We start from the raw sequence: 20,210 nt of genomic DNA on the forward strand, positions 1-20,210 counted from the left end.
ACAGGGCCCCATTGCCTCAGCAGCCCCGTTGTCATTCCTCCTGCCGTCTATCCGGGCCACTAGTTTGCTGCCACGTCTCACCCCTCAGCCTCAGGGCTCATCAACCGGCCGGGCGTCCTGCCCCCCCGCGCCTGGCCTGCCACTTGGTTGAGAGCCCTCCTTCCTGGACCCGGCAGAACACAAGACATGATTCAAGGAGTGCGTCTTCTGGAAAGGTAGCTCGCAGAGTCGCTGTGGTGAGAAGGTGCCTGCTGTTGGACACATGCCCGGAAGCTGGACGTGCCGAAAGCTTGGGCTCTTCAGCGGCGTCTGGGAAGCGCAGTGAGTATCCGGTTGAAGAAGGTGGGGATGGAGCCGCGGTATCCGAAGGTCATTCATGCTCCGTGACAGTCTGTCTCTTCCCGGACGGAAGCCTGCCCGAGGCCGGTGTTGGACCCTGTAGGTGAAACTAAACCACTACCCTCACCGCTCCCTCCACCCGCTTTCAGCTTCGTTTCTTTGTCGTGAATTCCAGGCCAAGGGCCTTCTTACTCGCTTATGCAGTGTCGCCGTGATCTCTTCGAGGATGGGTCAAAAAACGTACCTTATGCTGGGCCAGGTTTCCCAGAAACCGCAAGGCATGGCTTCTGTCTGTGATGTTTGATTCTTCCCTTAAGGAATCAGGAATTTCAGGAGCGCTTGGAACCTCACATCGTCAGAAACCTGGCAAGTCCGCTTATTGACCTGCCAGAAGCTGCGGTGGGAGGAACGGGAGGGAGGAACGACCGACCGCCGGGAGGACGGGCGGCTCCCCGCCTCCTCCGCCGCCTCCTCCTCCTCCGCCTCCTCGGGGCAGTCACCTGTGTACCTTGGGAAGCGCCTGCTGCGTGGCTCCCGCCCGGAGAAACGAGGTCCGGGCGGGCAGCCTGGGGCCTTAACACGCCTCCTGTTTCCAATGAGCAGCCAGCGCCGAGAACCGCCGGAGGACAGTTGGAAGCTGGTGCTGATGAAATTATACCCACTAAAGCCTTTTCAATTAAGTGCCAAGCAACATCAGATGCCTTCTGAATACAGAACCGAAGTGCAATGATAGCATTTGTTAAGTGTTGCAGGGCATGACAGCGGGCCAGCATTTCACGCCCCACGGCACTTAGCCCTTTCCGGTGGGCGGGTCTGTCTCAGCCACTAGTTACCCCAGCTCTTCCCCAAGGCCGAGATGCTGCGCTAGTCATGGTCCCTGAGACAGAAATGACACTCTTAATGGTAAGCTGCTTCGATGGCTCTTTTCTTTCTCTGTATGTCATGATAACGGCTGAGAAGAGTAAGGTTTAAACCAGCGTCTGCTAATAGATGTTGACTTAAACTGAGACGGGACTGAGTTTAAAGATCGAACCGTTGATTTGAAGCTTTCAGAGCCCTAAAGAAAGGAAAGAAAGCAAGCCCTAATCTGGCGGACAAACAGTGTGAAACTTGAGTTGTTAACTCAACAAAATAACTCTTGTAATAACGCACAGGAGTCTTTTCCATCATGTAGTGATTGCTGATGTGAATTCAACACCACTATCAATCGATACTTTAAATGTAATTTACATTTGCGTATGATGTAAATATAGTCGTAAAATGTTTCATTGACTTTTTCCTAACACAAGACTTCAAATGATTTCACGAGAATATGGCACTGTTTCCCCAGACCAAACACCCTAAGGCAGCATTTCTCCAAATCTCTGGAGAATGCTCTTGCCCCTGAGATGCTGCCTGTGACCTGGGTTTGCTGGTTCACTCTGGCAAGGGCTGCCTACAGTAGTGCTTTCAAAGGGTCATAATTCACGTGAGCGTAGGGGAAGCTTGACAGTCTTACAGGAAAGAAGCCTGTTTGCTTCTCTGTGGGCAAGCGTTCCCTGAACTTAGCTTTGCATGCAAGCCCTCCCCGCCCCGCCCCCCGTTACAGCAATTCCCAGAAACCGTTGTGGGAGTGATGCTTTAAAGAACCCTTGGTCTCAAACAGTAATGGGATTTGAGCATCGGGGTCGGTCAGTTTGCTCACAGCTGGAAGAGGGAAGGAAGGAAGGATCCTTTCTGTTATGGATTGAAAGTTGATGGATCCTCAAAATTCATGTTGAAATGGGAACTCCCCAGGTGATAGTATTGGGAAGCGGGTTCCTTTGGGAGGTGGTGAAGTCATGAGCACAGGGCCCTTAGGAATAGGATTCGTGCCCTTATAAAACAGACCCCAGGGGTCCCCGTCGTGGCGCAGCGGTAACGAACCCGACTAGTATCCATGAGGATGTGGATTCAGTCCCTTGCCTCGCTCAGCTCAGCGGGTTAAGGATCCCGTGTGGCCATGAGCTGTGGTGTAGGTCGCAGTTGCGGCTCCGATCTGGCGTCGCTGCGAACATCATCAGGATCCACCGGAGTGGGTTTTGATTACAAGGCGGTGAAGTGTAGAGAAAACACTTAAGAATTCGAGTTCTGTTGCTGCTCGACTTCTGATGAAGGTTTTTTTTTTTTTCCAGTTCTCTCATGAGAACTTTTTTTTTATTGGGGTTGATTGGCCTCGTGGTGTTATGATAAATTCAGGGTCATTAAACACTGCAGGAGTCATTTCTTTCTTTCTTTCCTTTTTTTTTTTTTTTTTTGTCTCTTTGTTGTTGTTGTTGTTGTTGCTATTTCTTGGGCCGCTCCCGCGGCATATGGAGGTTCCCAGGCTAGGGGTCGAATCGGAGCTGAAGCCACCGGCCTATGCCAGAGCCACAGCAACGCGGAATCCGAGCCGCGTCTGCAACCTACACCACAGCTCACGGCAACGCTGGATCGTTAACCCACTGAGCAAGGGCAGGGACCGAACCCGCAACCTCATGGTTCCTAGTCGGATTCGTTAACCACTGCGCCACGATGGGAACTCCAGGAGTCATTTCTATGCCTTTCCTACCACTCGCTGAACCAGTACGAAGTGTCTTCCGGCTAGGCACCGTGGTGGGGGTGCGAAAGTGGAAAGAGATGCTCTTCCTGGCATCTGGAAGGTCACTTAGAATTATTGGCCACGGACTGGGTCGTACAGGTTAAGGGCTCAGTCCCACTGCAGCCACTTGCTGAGACACGTGTTGCACGTCAAGGTCGTAAGCTAGGCTTCTGACCAGCTAGCTTTAAATCTGAGCTTCCCAGCAACACCCTCCCGGAGTTCATTTGATTTACTACCTCAGGGGAAGAACTCGAGAGAAATGTTCGCTTAAACGTTACCAGTTTATTCGAAAGGGAAGGATGAAAGATACAGATGATCGAGGGCCAGGTGAACAGGTGAAGGGCGAGGTCCGGCAGGAGGCTGCGTTACACAGAGCAGCCTCAGAAGCTCCCCGGGAACCAGCTGAGCTTTCCCGAGCATGGCCTAATGCAGCTTGTTTGGCAAGCCGACCTTGACCTGGGTCATCTCTTGCCTCTGCTTCAGAAATGATGAACCAAACCTAACAACTGTTTCCCGAGGTTGACATGAAGTAACCACTAACCAATTCCCTACCGTTTTCAAACATTCTAACACCATAACCAGTCTGTGTGGATCGGTTGTAACACGATAACCAATGGCGGGAAGAACCGAACGGTCCCGCCTTCACGTGCTACCAAAGCTGCTTTGTGCCAGCGGATCCGCGCCTCAGGCCTTGTTCGGGTTTGCGCGCTGCGGTTTGCAAACGCCGGTTTGGTGCCTGCACAATAAACCTGAAGTACTGCTTCGGTGAGTCGCGGGCGTTCTGTCATTTGCGATCTTTGGAGTAAGTCGTCGGCTGCTGGGGACGGATGTCCGTCTGCCCCAGCCTGTCACCCTCCTCCCTCCCCAGGAGGCGGGCTGGACCCTCGGGTAGCGGGGGTCGGCTCCCCTGGCAACCGGCCCCCAGCCTGCGGTTCCCCGGGGGCTTTCCAGGGTCACCTCATTAAAATCACCAGAGACACCTTGGCCACGGAAGGTCCAAGGGTTTGAGGAGCCCAGCGCCGGACCAGAGACAAAGCCCAAAGAGCACAGGTCCCAAAGCAGAAATTCTCACTTAAAAGATTTATTTTAGCAGCTGTTTATTACATTGTACAAATTTGTTCAATGTATTCGTATTTGTTCTGCATAGATGGCATATTAACCTTTACAGTTGACATTTTCACTGGCTATTTGCTGCTACCTGGCCTGAAGACAGAGTCAGGAGGAGAAATAAACCCCGCGTGGTGGGAATGAGGAGCAGCATCCAACTGGTCAGCAGAACTTTACTGTGAGGCGGGCTTCGGCGGCAGTTGGTCTTCCTCTTCTTTCTCAAATCCCGAACAGACGCGAGATCTCCCCGTGGGGTACCGGGCACAACACTTACGCAGTTCTTGGATGACAGCCTGACACTTAGATTCCATGTAGTTATTGGCTGAAAGACAGACCGGTAGACCTCAGTCACGACCTCATAGGCTGCGGGAGGGCACAGGGGGCTTAGGTGGGAGCGTCCCACTCCCTTGGCCCTGACCGCGTATCTACAGACTCGAGAAACACAGCAGGTACCCAAGTGCACCGCATTCTTTCTGATTTAGTGACCCGAAAACACGTGCACAAGGAAGAAAAGGTGATTTACAAAGTCGGCAAAAGGGGGTAAAGAAATTTTTTTGGCCGCACCCGTGGCCTGTGGAAGTTCTGGGGCCAGGGATTGAACCTGGGCCTCAGCATCGACCCGAGCTGCTGCAGTGACCACGCTGGCTGAGCCACCAGGGAACTCCAGAAGGTATTCTCGCATATACTTTCCTTTTCTTTAAGGCTGATTACCTACGTGCCTTCTCTAGGGCAGTGGTCTTGGACCTCCTTTCTCTCTTTTCTGGTTACTGACACCTTTGCTAATTAGGGAAATGGAGAAACTACGCCCATCGCTTTGCACTCAGTTTCAGGTGGCTGACCTTCCCTACCATGTCTGTGCATCAGGGGTTGGCAGCCTGCAGCGGCAGGGTGGAATCCAACCCTTTTTAGAGCTGAGCTAAGAATTGTTTTTGCAAAAGTTGGTGACCACACACACACCAAAGACCTCCTGACATCCAAAGTCTAAAACATTTCCTGTTTGGTCCTTTACATGAAACATTTGCGGGCGTTCCCATTGTGGCTCAGTGGGTTAAAAACCCGACATAGTGTCTGTGAAGATGCAGGTTCGATTCCTGGCCTTGTGGGTTAAGGTTGCCGCAAGCTGCAGCGTAGGTTGCAGAAGCAGCTCGGATCCAGAGTTGCCGTGGCTGTGGTGTAGGCTGGCAGCTGCAGCTCCCATTTGACCCCTAGCCTGGGAACTTCCATATGCCATGGGTGCGACCCTAAAAAGAAAAGAAAAATGAAAGAACCCCCCCCACACACACACAAACATTTGCAGATCCCTCCTAAGCAGAGACTCCAAGTCAAAGAGGGCTAAAGGTTCTAGGTCTGCTGCAGTTGACCTGGCCCCTCCCCAACCCCCGCAGGACTAAAATCGGGTGTGTGGGAGGTAGCCCAGAATAGGAAGGGTGGGGGTGGGGGGTGGCTGAGTCCAGGTCTGGCCCCAGACCAAAGGGGTTCACATCATCTCTGAGACCCTTCCTGGTTCTGTGACCCGGACAAGGCACAGAACTTCTGTGCTGCTGTCCTGAGTCCTCCCCCATCTGCACAGAAGCAAGGGGGGAGCCAGCTCAGCTCGATTCTCCTTTAGCCAAATGCTGCTCATGCAAATCAGGTAAGAAAGAATCAGGTAAGGATTTATTTGGGAGAAGAAAGGGCGAAAGACATTTTGCATTTTTCTTAAATTTGGAGGAAGGGAAGACATGAATGGATTATTATTCATTTATTAGTATAGGTAGGATTACTATTATACATGAACATTTTAGATTAAAAGCGTTTATGAAATACTGCTCACATCATAAAATGAAAAGTCCAAGAATGAAAGTTAAAAGTCAAAGGAAATACACAGACAGCAGTTTTCTTTGGTGGTGAGTCTTTGGGTGAACTCTGAACATTTTTCCCTCCTGCAGTTCTATATTTTCATGGGCATCCATCTCTATTACTTTAATAATGGGAAAAATTACCAAAAAAGTCAATTTTCAAATTCAGATAGCCCTGTAGCTTTTTTTCTCTTTATTCTGCTAATCGTCATTTGCTGACTTAAGAAAGTAAAATCCTCTAGCATTTGATCAAACTTATTAACTGGCTTAAAACAAAATGGACAAATCACATCAAGAATACGCATGAGCTCAAATTCACTTTTGCCTTTGAGGTTTAGTTGCTGACTGCGGCAGCCTGAATTCCAATTGCATTTTCACCCCCTGCCCCTTCTAACCTGATTGCTTTTAAAAAGTGAGTTGTCGGCCACAGTCAAGTATTACCAACCCCTTTAAAACTAGTCTTTTTAAAAAAGGACTTTGCTCAGCTTAAGTCAGCCTAATTTCCACTCTGGCTGCCATTAAAATCACTTGGTTAGCTTTTTAGACGGATTCCTCCCCCAGAGAGTCTGATTTAATTGTTCTAGGCAAGTGTTTAAAACTCTCCAGGTGATTCTAAAAGTACAACCAGGATTGCAAACCCCCAGCTTAGATCGCATCGCTTTTTATTTTCTGTGTCTTTGACTATCGGTGAGGAAAATCTTTAGTCTAAGTTAATTACAGAAATAGTATATTCCGAGAGGCGTTAATATAGTCTGCTGATAAAAAGAACAATTGATCTCTTGTAGTTAGTTCACAGAGAAGTGGAAAAATATAAAAAACATTTAACATACTACCTTGTAAACATTTCTGTATTTCACAGGCTTGTTTCTGGCACGGATCCTTCTGCGGCATATCCAGAAAACTAAAATAAGAAAGATGATTTTTATTTTGAATTTTATACAGATAGACGTTAAAGCCTTTCTAGATGGAATTTTCTTGAGACAAGCAGGATGCTCTTACAATCGCTGCAAAACGAGTGCACTAAGAAATACTCTTCCCGTTTCAAGGATGAAACAACTGTATTTTTATAATATTCCAGTTGACTTAGAAGATATAAATAGCTTTACATGGGGAAAAAAAAATCCTTTGAATTCAACTCATCTTGACTATCGTAAACTAGCGTTGGGCTAGAGGGGCCGGCGCTGCAGCCCGAGGAGACCGCCTCACTGCTGGGCTCTGTCTTTCACAGAACCGCCCGTGATAAGTGATTTAACTCCTTGAGCCTTTTTCCTTATTAGTTGTGTGTAAAACGGGGATCATACCTACCTGAAAGCATTTAGGGAAGGAGTAAAGTGATAACGAATAGAAAGCGCATGGAACCGTGCCTGGCAGGCAGGAAGGCCTCAATACGTGATAGGTATTATTCCCAAGATTTTTTTAAAAAGTAAAACCTTACTTTTTTTTTTTTTTTTTTTTTTGGTTTGTTTTGTTTTGACGGCACCAGAGGCATGCGGAACCTCTTGGGCCAGGGAATGAACCTGAGCCACAGCAGAGACCCAAGCCGCTGCAGTGACAATGCCAGATCTGTAACTAACCCGCTGCGCCACAAGAGAACTCCAGCAAAACCTTGCTTTTTCTGTATGTAAACCGCTATGACTATTTTAACTCAGGAAATTCTTTAGCAGGTAGTGAATCAGCAATACCTAGTGCTATTATTACTTCCTGAGAGAGGTGCTAGTTAAGCAGCTAAAACGCTTTTTGGAGTTCTAACAGAAAGCAACTTATTTAAAATATTTGTAACCAGGGAATAATTTAAGTGCCCACGATTCTGATCAGCAACTTCTAATAATTTGAAGACACAATTTCAGAAAGGAAAAAGGCCCAGGAGCCTTTGTAGCTAATTTCATTAATGCAAATGATCTGCTTTTTTTTTTTTTTTTTTTTTCCTCAGAGCCCCCTAAGTTCTTGGTGGGTCCAAGTTAGGTCAGTACTGGGATGGGAAACACTGGAGCAAAATCTGGGATATTTACAGGATGGGAGAAGGAAAGGCAGGTGGATTGCTGCAGGGCAATAAGCGACAAATAGATGTTGATGCTGCTCTCTTCTCTCTAAATCAGTACCAAGTCCTTGGTGATCAGGGCATCTGTTCTGTAGCAGGTGCTGACTTTTGGGGGATTCATCAGATCCCAGTTCCAGCTGATGATGTCCATTAAAGGTTCTATGGCAATTTCCAAAGGAGTCAATTTCAAGTTACGTGTCCTAACTAAGTGCTTTTGTCGACTTGCTTTCTGCCTGCATAACCCTTTTTCTGCAGTTCCGCTTTCGGTGTTCTTCATGGCCCTTCCTAAACTTCCGTGTTCTTGAACAGTTTTTCAACCCCCTCCCTCCCCCCAGGCCCACGGGGGGGTGCACTGCAGGGACGGATGACGTGACTGCCATGTACTGAACAGAGCAGAGGGGCTTATCTTCCCAGATCCCAGCACCTGGAAAAAAACATCATCAAAATCACCGGCTGAACAGAGTGAAGAAGATGAAGGGGGTGGGGCCGGGGAGAACTAGAAATACCTACCAGATTAATCATCAGGCAAAAGCTTAAGCAACAGCTCCTGTACTCCCCTGACCTGTCAGGAAAAGACAAGTTTAGAGTACTCTGTCCTACGAGTCCCAGCACAATGAACAATTATTAAGCAACATGTGTACCATTAAGTGATGCTGGATCTGCCACAAGCGAGAGTTGTTATCCATGTAGCGCTCCTCAGGGTAGAGTTGCCACATGAGAGGTAGCTGGGAGGTAAGAAGGTGACTTGGCCTGGCGGCGTCACCTAAAGGAACCTGAACTTGCTGAACTCGGGCCCTTAGGAAACTCGTCTCCTAATGAAAGAAGTGATCAAAAATAAAACCAAAGACTTCAGGATATGGAGACTGGTTAGACACCAAGTTGCTTGAAAGCAAAATCCATAAAGAAGTAAGCAAAACGTAAGCAGTTACCTCTTCCACGACGGCCACCCACGTGCGCTGGTATTCGTCGCGGTAGATACCCTCTTGGTGAACCCAGAGGTGATCGGGTGGAGCCCCCACATCCTCTCCTGCCATGCTGGGCTTTGGATTCCAATTCTAGCCCTGCTTTTCTCCACCTAAGCCTGCAGCACCCGCGCACAGGACACAGGTGTGACTGTTTGGGTTTGAACGAACTCACCAGTGAGCAAGGTGACCTGGTCCTAGCAACCGCCACCTAGAACCAAACCTCGCAAATGTCTACTTGCACAGCCTAAACAGAACCGAGGGCACCTGAGGCTCCCTGCCAGACACTGAAGGGACCCTCGGGCAGAACCTCAGGTGATGCTGTTGACCGCGAAGCACTCAAGAACTCCGCTCGGCGAGGAGTTCTGTGGAAACGCAGGCCTAGCACTACCAGAAGCCGGGCAGCACCGGGCAACCTGGAGTTAGCAACGGAATTTGCACGGGAGTGGGCACAAGGGCACGCTTATTCGGGCGGGAAGGCAGTACCCCAGACAACACATGCAGGCCCTATTCGCCAGGGAGAAGCCCCTTCCTTCCAAGCGCTTGGCATTTGCAAAGGCAAGACTGTGAAGGTCAAGTCAGGGCCTCCCGCTGCGCGTGGCTTGTCTAAGGTGAAGTGAGAGGTGTTTTAAGGGCAAAGCACCTAGTCATCAGTTTACTCAGAAAGGTTCCTTGGGGGGGGCAGGCATTTCCAGAAGGGGGCTTTCATTTTAGGGAAAGCGCTTTCGGTAGCATCATGGAATTATTCTTCAGCTGCAAGAGACTCTGGGGATCACGATGAGTCAGAGCCAAGCGAGAGCACAGGAGAGCCTCCTCGCTGCATTTTAATAATACGCTTCCAGAAGTGGCAGGAGCCCCTGTGTCCACAGAGGCGTGGGCTTACGCTCTGGCTTCCCACGTCACAAGGCCAGCCAAGAAGCCCCTGTGCCCTCCATGGGGATAAGGGCTGCACACCTTCTGGGCAAACTCTTTCCCTAAGGCAGACTCAGCTCTAACCCCTAAGGACTCCCCCGCCCAGCCCTGATCTCACAACGACTCGACCTGGGTTTTACAGGAGCAGGTCTTTCGGGCACAGCAGTCCTTGGATTCCCCACTCGGCAGAGCACAGCTCCACGGGGATCTGCTCCACAAAACAAAGGCCTCCTACGCCCATTAGGCGCCCATTAGGTAGGAGCGGAATTGCGCCACAGCTTGGGAGCTTGTTAAACCCTCAAAGCGAGACTGTCAAGCGCAAAGGAGATGCCAGAACACAGTAGGATGCCAGAGAGAACAACCGAGCGAAACCAAGCCCTCTTTTCGAGAACAACGATCGGGGAGTCTGACTTGTTGTTTTCCTTAACACCGTTCGTTTACTGTCCCTAAAAGGCAAGTCTTTCTTTTCTAGGCTTAAGAAATAGTTGGAGCGTAGTGAATAATTTCCGAGCATCACAGCTGCTGCGCCCATTGTACCCTGAGCAGATCGGACTCTGAGCCCACCGTCAGCTCTGCTCTTACAGGGCTCTCTCATTTCCGACTCACCTAACGTGGAAGCCCTGCGCCTTATCCAGATCCTGATTTTCTCTCAGCGGCAGCACAGCCTCTCCTGATCCTGCAGACTCCAAACGTCTGAGTTACCACGGGCTCGTTCCTTGCTTCCGTGGCCCATCCCATCTGTCAGCAAGGGCAGCAAGCCCACTACCACCGAATTGGAGACAAACTTTCCCGGGACACCAGGCTCCCGTGGCCAGCTCCGTATCTTGCTCCCAAACGCCTCCCCAGGCCTGCCTATGCCGGTGCCATTAGGACAGTGAAGGTGCCCGCCTGCTCTGGAAGAACTCGCCTCTTATGACTGGGGTCGCGTTTCTGTCTAAGGTAAACTTCGCCTTTGGGGCTCTCATTCCAAACTGCTTCGTATCTGGCTCTGCTTATCTCACGTCCTGTCACCTCTCCCCCTCCAGCACAGTATTATGAGTGCCGGGGCGCCCTAAGTCTCAGATCTGAGTCGTGCGGTGCTGCTGTGAGGGGATGGCTGTGTCTGCTGGGTAGAGAGGGGAGACAAAAGCCACACGGCACGGGGAGAGATCAATTCTCTAGGTATGTTACATAGCTATAGATTATTGTCTCGAAGCCATTTTTTTTCCCATTTAGCAGATACAATTGTTCAGCCTCTTGTCCTCCCCTGAGCCTTGGAAAGGAGAGATACAAACAAAAACCCAGTAAATACTAATGTCAAAATAAGACAAATTAAAGTCTGAATTTTGAGTACAAAAGAAATAAGTGTGCCCCCCACCTTTCAAAGTAGAAACCAAGTGTTAAGGCTTTAAGGAGCATCTCAAATTCACAGACAGGTCCTACTGACAACCAGCGCAGGGGTATTTAAATATGTTTCGAATGAAAAGCAAAATCTTCCTGGTTATACTGACATGAAAAGGAAATAAGGCCAGTGGAATTCAGGGCAAACACATTGGAGCTGATGGTCTGCGTTAGTATGAATCACTACAAAGCGGCCTATGAGTCACTACAAAATATTCTCCGAAGAAAAGCCGTGTGATGTGCTGGTGTGACCCAAAGGTCAACATGCTGAGCACCAGCAGGGCGAGCCTGGGAACAAAGCCCAGCGCACAACCCTGGCCTTGCGTGCGCTGCCACTCGGAGACTGCGTGCGGGCCCAGCGAAAGGCAGCTGCAGCCATCCGGGGACGGAGAAGCTCCCCTGTGAGCGTGAATCAACACCATTCTCAGCAGAGAAAGGACCAGCTGCGTGAGAGGGATTCCGATCAAAGCCCACGAAATCACAGGTTGTATGACCAGAACACAGTTTCCCTACATGCGATTCTTAGAATATTTGCCCCTAACTTTTTCCTTGGTCAAATAAGTTTGGGATCTTGTAGAATCACAGAGCACATAAGCATAGTAAAACTCTGGCAAGTTATGCAGTAAAGAAAGTTTATTTTAACATTTCCCAAATTTATTTGACTGGAGAACTTTTTTTTTTTTTTTTTTTTTTTGCATATTGTACTTGTGCACAAAATTCAGGACCTCGTGAAATGAGATGAATCTCTTAAAACCTCAAGATGAACTTAGGTACAAGGTACAATACACAGAACATAAACCTGTTCCACTCAAGGAATACTACCAGCTGCAAATTCAAATGGATTCATAAAAGTGTTTACATAGCTTTATTACCCATGAATGCACTAAAAGAGACTGTCCCCATGGGGTTACCGCCACGGCCAGGGAGCACACTGGCCTAGGTCGAATATTTATTAGTAAGGCATTTTGTAAACTATGTTTTAAGTAGATGATAAACACAGAAGGGCTTCCTTAGGTAGGTAATGTAAGTAAAACCATTATTTTTCATTTACAGAATCAATTATTTTGTGTCTTCTTAAAAAAAAGTATAAAAAAAAGCAAAAAACCAACAAAAAATAAAGTATAATTTGGTTCAATTTCCAGGTGTTTGAACAGTTTTTGAACATTAAGCAGTTGAGCAGACTTATTTTATTTGAAGGCAATTAATCAACTCATCTAATTACAATGGGGGAAGCTACCAAGAATGCAAGCCCTGGAGTCAGCCTGGTGTGTGTATCAATGCTGATTTTGCCACTTAGTAGCTCTGTGACCTCACAGAAGTTGACCTCTCTACACAGCAGTTTTCTAAGGTGTAGAATGAGACTTAAGGAGCACATCCATCATCACGGTCAGCACTTACTTAGCACTTCCTACAGGTTTTCTCTACATAGCGACCATTGCAAGTTTCACAATCACCGATGACATGGATACTGTTATGATCCCCACTTAAAGATGAGGGAAGTCAGGCACAGAGAAGTTAGGTAAGTTGCATGAGGTAACACAGCTAGGAAGTCGCAGAGGCTGATTCCATTTGGGGCCGTTTACACATACAAGGTACATAAATGCTTAGGAGAGTGTGTAGCACATTATAAAGTTGCCATAAATGTTAATGGGTTTTTTTTCTACTCCAATAAAACATTTAGAGCTGTAAAATGCAGCAACGAGCATTATAAAAGTTAGAGAATGTCATTCTGGAGTATGAGATTGACTAACACCAACCATAGACAAAAGGTGTTTTTCTTCTTGAAGATGCCTAAAAGTGCCTATAAACACACAACGTCCCATCACAAAACACAATAATGAGAACAGCCATACTTGCACCATCAGGGCAGGGCATGATAGCCACCAATAGCACCTGAAAATAAGGCATGGTGTAAAGTTGAAGCTTAAGAGAAAAACGAGGTGGGTCCAATGTGACTGCACACTTGCAATTTTGCCCAAGCTTCCTCATTATCAAAAGTAATCATGGACGCATGTGCCATATGATCCTTAAACATTAGGAAAACCTGGAGGTTGCTGGCAGGTATATTGCAGATATAGTTGCACTGGATGCGGGCCCTATTAGTGGGGAGACTTGTGTTGGAACTGACTTGGGAGAAAAGAGCAAAGCATCAACACCTCTTCGAGGGGCACCCTGGGCATGTTCCCTTTCCAGTACTGCCATGTCGGCCTGGCTTCAAAAGTACCCACGGAATAGAAAACCACATCAAACGAACATAGACCCCGATGGGGCCGTGCAGGCAGCACGGCATAGATTCGTCTTTGATTGAGACTCGTACCTCGAATCCACGTGTAATTCCTTCCTAACCTTGGGAGCTGCAAGGGCGGTCCTTTCCCCTAAGGCATGTTTGTTACGCCTCCAAAGACAATGCCTTTTACCCATCATTTCACCATGTCTGATATCCTCGAGACAAGGAGAGCTGAGGAAACTTGCATCGTGCACATCTGCTGCGATACATCCGACCTTGAATTAAAACTGAAGTTCCCCGTTCCCCTTCCCTGTATCCAACAAACAGATACCTAAAAGCCTCTGCAGAAAGGAGCAGCCGCCAAGCTTAAGAGTGATACTTTTTTAGATACAGTATAGCACTGTTGCTGCCGAGAGGTTACTCACATGAATATAATGTTTCTTGGGCTAATTAATCCGCCTCGAGAGCTGCGAGGCTAAAACTTCTGGTCACCCACCCCGGGCCACTCAAGCCGGGATCGGGACGTGAGCCCGGGACGAGGCGAGGGGCATTCCGGGCCGAGGTCACCAGAACCGAAGTTACAAGGCGCGGGCCGGCAACCGGAAGTGGTCCAGGGAAGGAGAGTTGGACAACATTCGGGGGCCCCTAACTTGGAAACAAAACAAAAGAAAAGAAAACCTTGACTGAGGGCCGAATTGCAAAAGAACGTCCCCTTGGCTCAAGAGGCCGGCGCGCGAGGCGATGTCGCCTCGGAGGGAGGTCCCCGGAGCGAGTAGGCCGCGCAAGACTCTTCTCAACGGGCGGGCAAAATGGGCGCCGGCGCTCGGGAGGCGCCAGCCCGGCCGCCCGGCCGCTCCTTACAGACCACGGCCGCCTGCGGCCCGAGAGCGCCGCCTCCCTGCAGCCCCCCGCGCCCGGCCTGACGTCCCGACCTCGGCCGGCCGCCGCCCTCCGCCGCGCTGGCCACGCCTGCCCCAACCGGCGCGGGCGTCTCCCAGGTGCCGCCGGGCCGGCCCCGCCCCCGCGCGGCCCCGCCCCCGCGCGCCCGCCCCGCGCCCGCCGGCCCCGCCCCCCGGCCCGCCCCCGCGGAACCCGGAGCCGGAGCACCGGGTTGGCCAGGCCCGAGCGGGCCCGAGGCGGACGTGAGCGGGGTCGGACCAAGATGGCGGTGCAGGTGGTGCAGGCGGTGCAAGCGGTTCATCTGGAGTCGGATGCTTTCCTCGTCTGTCTCAACCACGCTCTGAGCACCGAGAAGGAGGAGGTGATGGGCCTGTGCATAGGCGAGGTGAGTCCGTCGGTCAGTTGCCCCGGGCCGGAACTGCGCGGAGTGCTCGGTCCCACCGCGTCCCCGGGTGGGGTGCCGGCGCCGTCCAGGGCTGCGGAGGCCACAGGCTCCCCTGACTTGGCTCCTGGGGTAGATCCTTGGGATGATCCTGTCGCCGGGGTCCCCTTTCCTCCGCTCGCTTCCTGCTCGTTTAGCCTTCCGCGAGCCCCCAGCGAGCCGCAGAAGCCTCAGGGAAGGGGGGCGGGGAGGGGGGGAAGCCTTGCTTTTTCTCTTGCAGTCTGGGTTTTCTCTAGAGCTGGAGTTATCACCCCATTCACCACCACAACCGCAAGTGAGACCCGAAAAACATTATTGCATAACGCGGACGTCGGTGTGTTAGCAAGCGGCTGGCCGCAATTAGGGTCCCTAGCCTCGCCTCGGTTGTTCCCTCTAGAAATCATTTGGAAGGTACCACATAACCCAAGACTTCAGAATTTCCGCTGCGTTCAGTATTGCAGAGGGGCGAAATAGCATGACGAACTAGAGCTTACTTGTGGACAATCCCAAATAAGAATTCTTTACTCCTTCGTGCAGCTGTGCAGGAGCACGTAACCTAAATTTCATGTAGTCTGCATGCATTTACATCTGATAAGCTTAATGTGATCAATAATGTTTTCTGCTCTTTCCCACTCTAGTTGAATGATGACCCAAGGTAAGACCGCATTTGTTTACTCCTGTCTTTTGATCTCTATGTCCCTGTTAACTTACAATGATCACAAGTTTGGCAATGTTTTTTATAGGTTGTGTTTTAACTTACCATTAGGACCCTGGCTCCCCCGCAATAATACACTTTTACTTCCACCTCAACCCTGACAGTTGCTTTCCGCCTTACTTTCCAGCACGAGGATTTTTGCTTGAGATATTTATGACCCTATGGGGAAAAGATGGGGGGGGGGGAAAGGAGATCACCAGGGAACCTGTTGAAAGCTCTTTGCGCATATTAAGAGACACTGCCCCCTCTTAATCCACTTCTCCATCTAAACTGTCAGTAGCTTTCTGCCTGCCCCTGATATGCCCTACAGTGATTTCAGAGACCCCCCCACCCCCAGTGGCTCAAATGCTTGAGGTGGTGGAAGCTTTGGGTTTCCTTTATTTAAACTTCACAGCATAGCAGCGTCTACTTGTCAAACCCACCTCCTTAACACGCATGATTAAAGGAGTTTAACATGTCGCTCTGCCTTGCCCACGACAACTATGCACTTAGCCACTTAGGCATGTGACACACTGCTTCTAACAGATATGTGAGCACTGCCCTAGCCTCAGTTTACTTGCCCTCCTCCTCCTTCGTGTCTGCTGTTTCATTGCAAAAACTGCTAATCCTGTTACTTTGCTTTGATACCTTTTTATATTCCAAACCTCAGCTCCCTTTTTTCTAATTTATCCCCAAAAGGAGTGACCCCAAATTTACATATACTGGAACTGAAATGCGCACAGTTGCTGAAAAGGTACGTGTGCTCTAATTTTGCATGATGGAAACTCGCACTTGGGGAGGGATTTCTGTTCTCAGCCAGGGATTAGGCCAGTTTGTGCAGAGCTGTCAGGCAGCAACCCCACCTCCTTAGGTACAGTCTTCACGTCACAACCACGTTGCCTCCCTTCTCCCCACGTCGGGGAAAGAAGTCCACTTCCTGTCCACAGCTTCTGTAGACACTTGCTTATCAAATATCCTATTTCTCTTCTGAGTCTTCAGCCTGTTGCTGTCATCTGGCTTTTCCCCCTTAGGATACAACTGTGCCTAAATTACTCTCATTTTCAGAAAGAAAAATAACTTCTCAATCCTGGAACCTCCTGCAGTTAACTGCTATTGTACCCTTCCCTTCATAGCCAGGCCTCTTAAGAGAACAGGCTACCGTCAGAACCCCTTCACCTGCACCAGTGAAACCCACCAAGGCCTGGTTTCCGGTTCCGTCTCTCCAGCCAGCTCCTCGTGGCTCCCTCGGCACATTCCTCTTGCCATATCACTTCCCACACCTGGCTGCACCTTGGAATCCTTACAAAATCCGGATGCCGACTACTACGTGGGTCTTTGGTGAGATCTGTGTGGCTGGAGTTTGAAAAGCTCCGGTGATTCTAAGGTGCTGCCAAGTTGGGGAACCACTGCCTGACATTCTGAACCATTAAGGTACACCGCTTTTAGGTTTGTTTGGCAACACTTCATCCCAACTGCTGCTGCCTTATTTGAGGTCCTTCTCATTGCCTTTGTCGAATACCGCGTTAGCCTCTGCCCTGCTTGCCCGGTCGTGAGTCTGTCTGGCCGCTAGTCTTCTGACTGCTTGGGATATGATCTTTGGAGAAGGTTTAGGTCTGATATAACTTGGCTTCAAACTCAGTGCTTTCCCCTTACCTTGAGGATGAAGTCGCATTAGTGACGCATTCAGGATCTTTCGTGATCTCATTTCTGTTTGTCGTGTCCTTCCATTTCTTTACGTGGCTCCAAGTTCCAGCCGTGGTAAATGACGTCACTTTGCAGACGATGCTGCTTTCCTTGTGGGAGCTGCTGGGTATGACGCCTGGACGGCTTCCTTCTCCTTCTCTGCTTGCAGTTCAGCCCAGGTGCCACCTGCCTCCTGTGAGGCACCTGTGGGCCAGCTCCTTGAACATGTCTAGCGCAGTGCATGTGTGTGGTCCTGACTCGTTGACCTGCCTCTCTTCCTGGATGGGACGGCTGGATCCTGTCTATCTCTGCACACTTAGGCCCCCTTGGAGCGCCTCACATGTAGTACACACTGGATAAATACTTGTAGGCATTCACATGCACCCCCTGCGGCAGGAGGGTAGTGTTACCTGCCCCCGAGATCCATGGGGAGCCATGCCAGGGAAGCAGACTTTCTGCCAAGGCCAGATGGTACAGACAGAGCTTTGTGGGCTGGCCATGCAGTTTCTCTTGCAGTTACTCAGTTTCCGGGCCAGGGATTGAACCAGAGCTGTGGCAACGCCAGATCCTTAACCTACTGGGCCACACAGGGACTTCCAGGAACTGGGTTTTGTTTGTTTGTTTGTTTATTTATTGGTTTAATTTTTATCTTTTACTTATTTATTTTTTCCCGCTGTACAGCATGGGGACCCAGTTACACATGCATGTGTACCTTCTTTTTCCTCCCATTGTCGTGTTGCGATCTAAGTGTCTAGACACAGTTCTCGATGCGACACAGCAGGATCTCACTGTAAATCCATTCCAAGAGCAATAGTTTGCATCCGTTGAGCCCAAGCTCCCAGTCCCTCCCACTCCTTCCCTCTCCTCCCGGGCAGCCACAGGTCTATTCTCCAAGTCTATGAGTTTCTTTTCTGTGGAGATGTTCATTTGTGCTGCGTATTAGATTCCAGTTATAAGTGATATCATATGGTATTTGTCTTTCTGACTGATTTCACTCGGGATGAGAGTCTCTAGTTCCATCCACGTGGCTGCAAATGGCATTCTGTCGTTCATTTTGACGGCTGAGTAATAGTCCATTGTGTACATATAACCACATCGTCCTAATCCAGTCGTCTGTCCCCATGGACACTTGTAGGAACTGGGTTTTAGTACCTTAATTCTAAGAGTGGAAAAGTGTAGGGACCGATCTAGCCACACTGAAATACCTTCCTTCTTGTGTGACTGACCACAATAACCTGTTCCTCAGACCTTTCAGCTCCCTCGGGCTTTCAGCGACATCTCTCCTTCCCTTGTGACCTTTGTTTCTGCTGTTTTACTTTGGTTTTGCTGTATTCCCGGGCTGAACTTCTTTTACTCATTCTTTTTAGGCACAGACGCTGTCTCTGCCCAGAGAGAGAAAATTCATCCTGGGCATCAACTCCTAGTAAATACATTCCCAATCTTTTTTTTTTTTTTTTTTTTTTTTTTTTTTTTTTTTTGTCTTTTTGCCATTTCTTGGGCCGCTCCCCCGCAGCATATGGAGGTTCCCAGGCTAGGGGTCGAATCGGAGCTCCAGCCACCGGCCTACATCAGAGCCATAGCAGCGCAGGATCCCAGCTGTGTCTGTGACCTACAGCACAGCTCACAGCAATGCTGGATCCTTAACCCACCAAGTGAGGCCAGGGATCGAACCTGCATCCTCACGGATGCTAGTCAGATTCGTTTCTACCAAGCCATGACAGGAACTCCCTACATTCCCAGTGTTAATGATGTCAGTTTATTTTTCAAGAGTCCATGTCCTCATCTTGAATTCTTTTTTCTTCTTTTTACAGCTGCACCTGTAGCGTATGGAAGTTCTCAGGCCAGGGGTCAAGCTGCAGCTGCTAGCCTACACCACAGTCACACGATGCCAGATCTGAGTCGCATCTGCGACCTCTGCTGAAGCTTGTGGCAGTGCTGGATCTTTAACCCACTGAGCGAAGCCAGGCATGGAACCTGCATCCTCACAGAGACAGCATCAGGTCCTTAACCCACTGAGCCGCAACAGGAACTCCGAATTGGAGTATTTACTCCAATTACTTTTAATGTAATTATACACACACACACACATACACACACACACACGCATCTTACGTATATATTAAAGCTGCCATACTTTTGCTTTTGATTTGACCAACATCTTTGTTTTGTTCTTCTCTTTCCTGCCTTCTTTGGGACTCATCAATATGTTGTATTAGTCCCCTTTCCTCTGTTACTCTTCCATGAGTGATGACAGTTTTAACTCTCCTTTTAGTCATCATCCTGCATGTATCACAGTGCACATCCCTGCCTCGATTTACGTCCTCTCTCAGTCCAGCTCAGCTGAAAACACACTCGTCTTCCTTCTTTCTTGACCTAAACTTAAATCTGCCTCCTGTGTTCCACTGAGTCTCAACCGTGACAGTGTCCTGCCCTCTATCATCCCTGGTCTATAAGCTACTCAATCTTGTGGATCCTTCCATCTTTTTGGGGGTCGCCTTTGGGGCCAGGGATCACATCTGCGCCACAGCCACAGCAGTGACCATGCCAGATCCTTGACCTGCCGAGCCACCAGGGAACTTCTGGACTCTTCCTTCCTAATGAGTGTCAAATCTGTTTCTTCCATCTCTGACACACACTGAGTCCAGACTGTGTCCTTGCCTCCTGGTCGAGCTGTCTGAAATCATTTCCTCCCTTCCCGTTCACCCTTCAGACCACGGCTTGGCATCTGAGGCCTTGGATGCTTTCACTCTCACCTTCTCTCTTAGCCTTCGTATCTGCCACTCCATTTCAAGCTCTGCATTTAAATCGGGTGGCCAGCTTGTCTTGCACACAGCTCATCCGCATCGATTTGGCGCTGTGGCTCGTGTTCTTGTGCATCGTCGGACACCCGAGCACATGAGTCGATTGATCATTCGAAACGTCCTCCCTTGATGTAAATATCAGCCTTTGTATTTTTGTTTCGAAAGGTATATCCTGAGGTTGGATGTCTGTGATTTGAAACATTCCATTATTCATGAGAAAAACGCCCGTTTTCTCAGATGGAAATGTTGCCCTGGTGACATGATGCGGCGCATCACAGGGAGAGATGTTATTTGAGGGAGTAAACGTTT

General features: G+C 49.4%; 3 protein-coding genes across 13 annotated transcripts in view; 1 reads left to right on the forward strand and 2 right to left on the reverse strand.

Annotated features, from left to right (window-relative positions):
• Positions 1 to 4,003: 4,003 nt before the first annotated feature.
• CMC4 (C-X9-C motif containing 4) lies at positions 4,004 to 14,254 on the reverse strand. 4 transcript variants are annotated; one of them, XM_005674031.4, is made up of 3 exons: positions 14,081 to 14,254; positions 6,717 to 6,784; positions 4,004 to 4,367 (listed from the first exon to the last, which is right to left on the reverse strand). In XM_005674031.4, the coding sequence occupies exons 2-3, from the start codon at positions 6,772 to 6,774 to the stop codon at positions 4,219 to 4,221; spliced, it is 207 nt and encodes a 68-aa protein (XP_005674088.1). In that variant the 5' UTR covers positions 6,775 to 6,784; positions 14,081 to 14,254; the 3' UTR covers positions 4,004 to 4,218. The 4 variants fall into 4 exon arrangements, with proteins under 4 accessions (XP_005674088.1, XP_005674087.1, XP_084863709.1 ...); XM_005674030.4 differs by lacking the exon at positions 14,081 to 14,254 and adding an exon at positions 13,828 to 13,967; XM_085007583.1 differs by lacking the exon at positions 14,081 to 14,254 and adding an exon at positions 7,983 to 8,118.
• On the reverse strand, positions 7,888 to 14,376 carry MTCP1 (mature T cell proliferation 1). 3 transcript variants are annotated; one of them, XM_085007580.1, is made up of 6 exons: positions 14,335 to 14,376; positions 13,828 to 14,051; positions 8,851 to 11,047; positions 8,563 to 8,733; positions 8,432 to 8,483; positions 7,888 to 8,345 (listed from the first exon to the last, which is right to left on the reverse strand). In XM_085007580.1, the coding sequence occupies exons 3-5, from the start codon at positions 8,953 to 8,955 to the stop codon at positions 8,436 to 8,438; spliced, it is 324 nt and encodes a 107-aa protein (XP_084863706.1). In that variant the 5' UTR covers positions 8,956 to 11,047; positions 13,828 to 14,051; positions 14,335 to 14,376; the 3' UTR covers positions 7,888 to 8,345; positions 8,432 to 8,435. The 3 variants fall into 3 exon arrangements, with proteins under 3 accessions (XP_084863706.1, XP_020935623.1, XP_084863707.1); XM_021079964.2 differs by having other exon boundaries at positions 8,851 to 9,002; positions 13,828 to 14,376; XM_085007581.1 differs by lacking the exons at positions 13,828 to 14,051; positions 14,335 to 14,376 and having other exon boundaries at positions 8,851 to 9,002; positions 10,402 to 10,534.
• A 108-nt stretch (positions 14,377 to 14,484) lies between these two features.
• Positions 14,485 to 20,210, forward strand: part of BRCC3 (BRCA1/BRCA2-containing complex subunit 3) — a 55,715-nt gene continuing 49,989 nt past the window's right edge. For 2 of the 6 annotated variants that reach the window (XR_014834564.1, XM_021079471.2), the window contains exons 1-3: positions 14,553 to 14,687; positions 15,362 to 15,378; positions 16,117 to 16,171. Coding sequence is in view for 5 of the 6 variants with exons in the window: in XM_021079471.2 (XP_020935130.1) it covers positions 14,565 to 14,687; positions 15,362 to 15,378; positions 16,117 to 16,171 (195 nt within the window). In the remaining variant the exon portion in view is untranslated. 6 annotated transcript variants of the gene reach the window in all.

This window comes from Sus scrofa, chromosome X, assembly GCF_054392235.1.
Source record: "Sus scrofa isolate SSC_HxYL_T2T_F1_AM1 chromosome X, Sscrofa_HxYL_maternal_Yorkshire_Landrace_v2.0, whole genome shotgun sequence".
In the NCBI taxonomy this organism is placed as follows: domain Eukaryota; kingdom Metazoa; phylum Chordata; class Mammalia; order Artiodactyla; family Suidae; genus Sus; species Sus scrofa.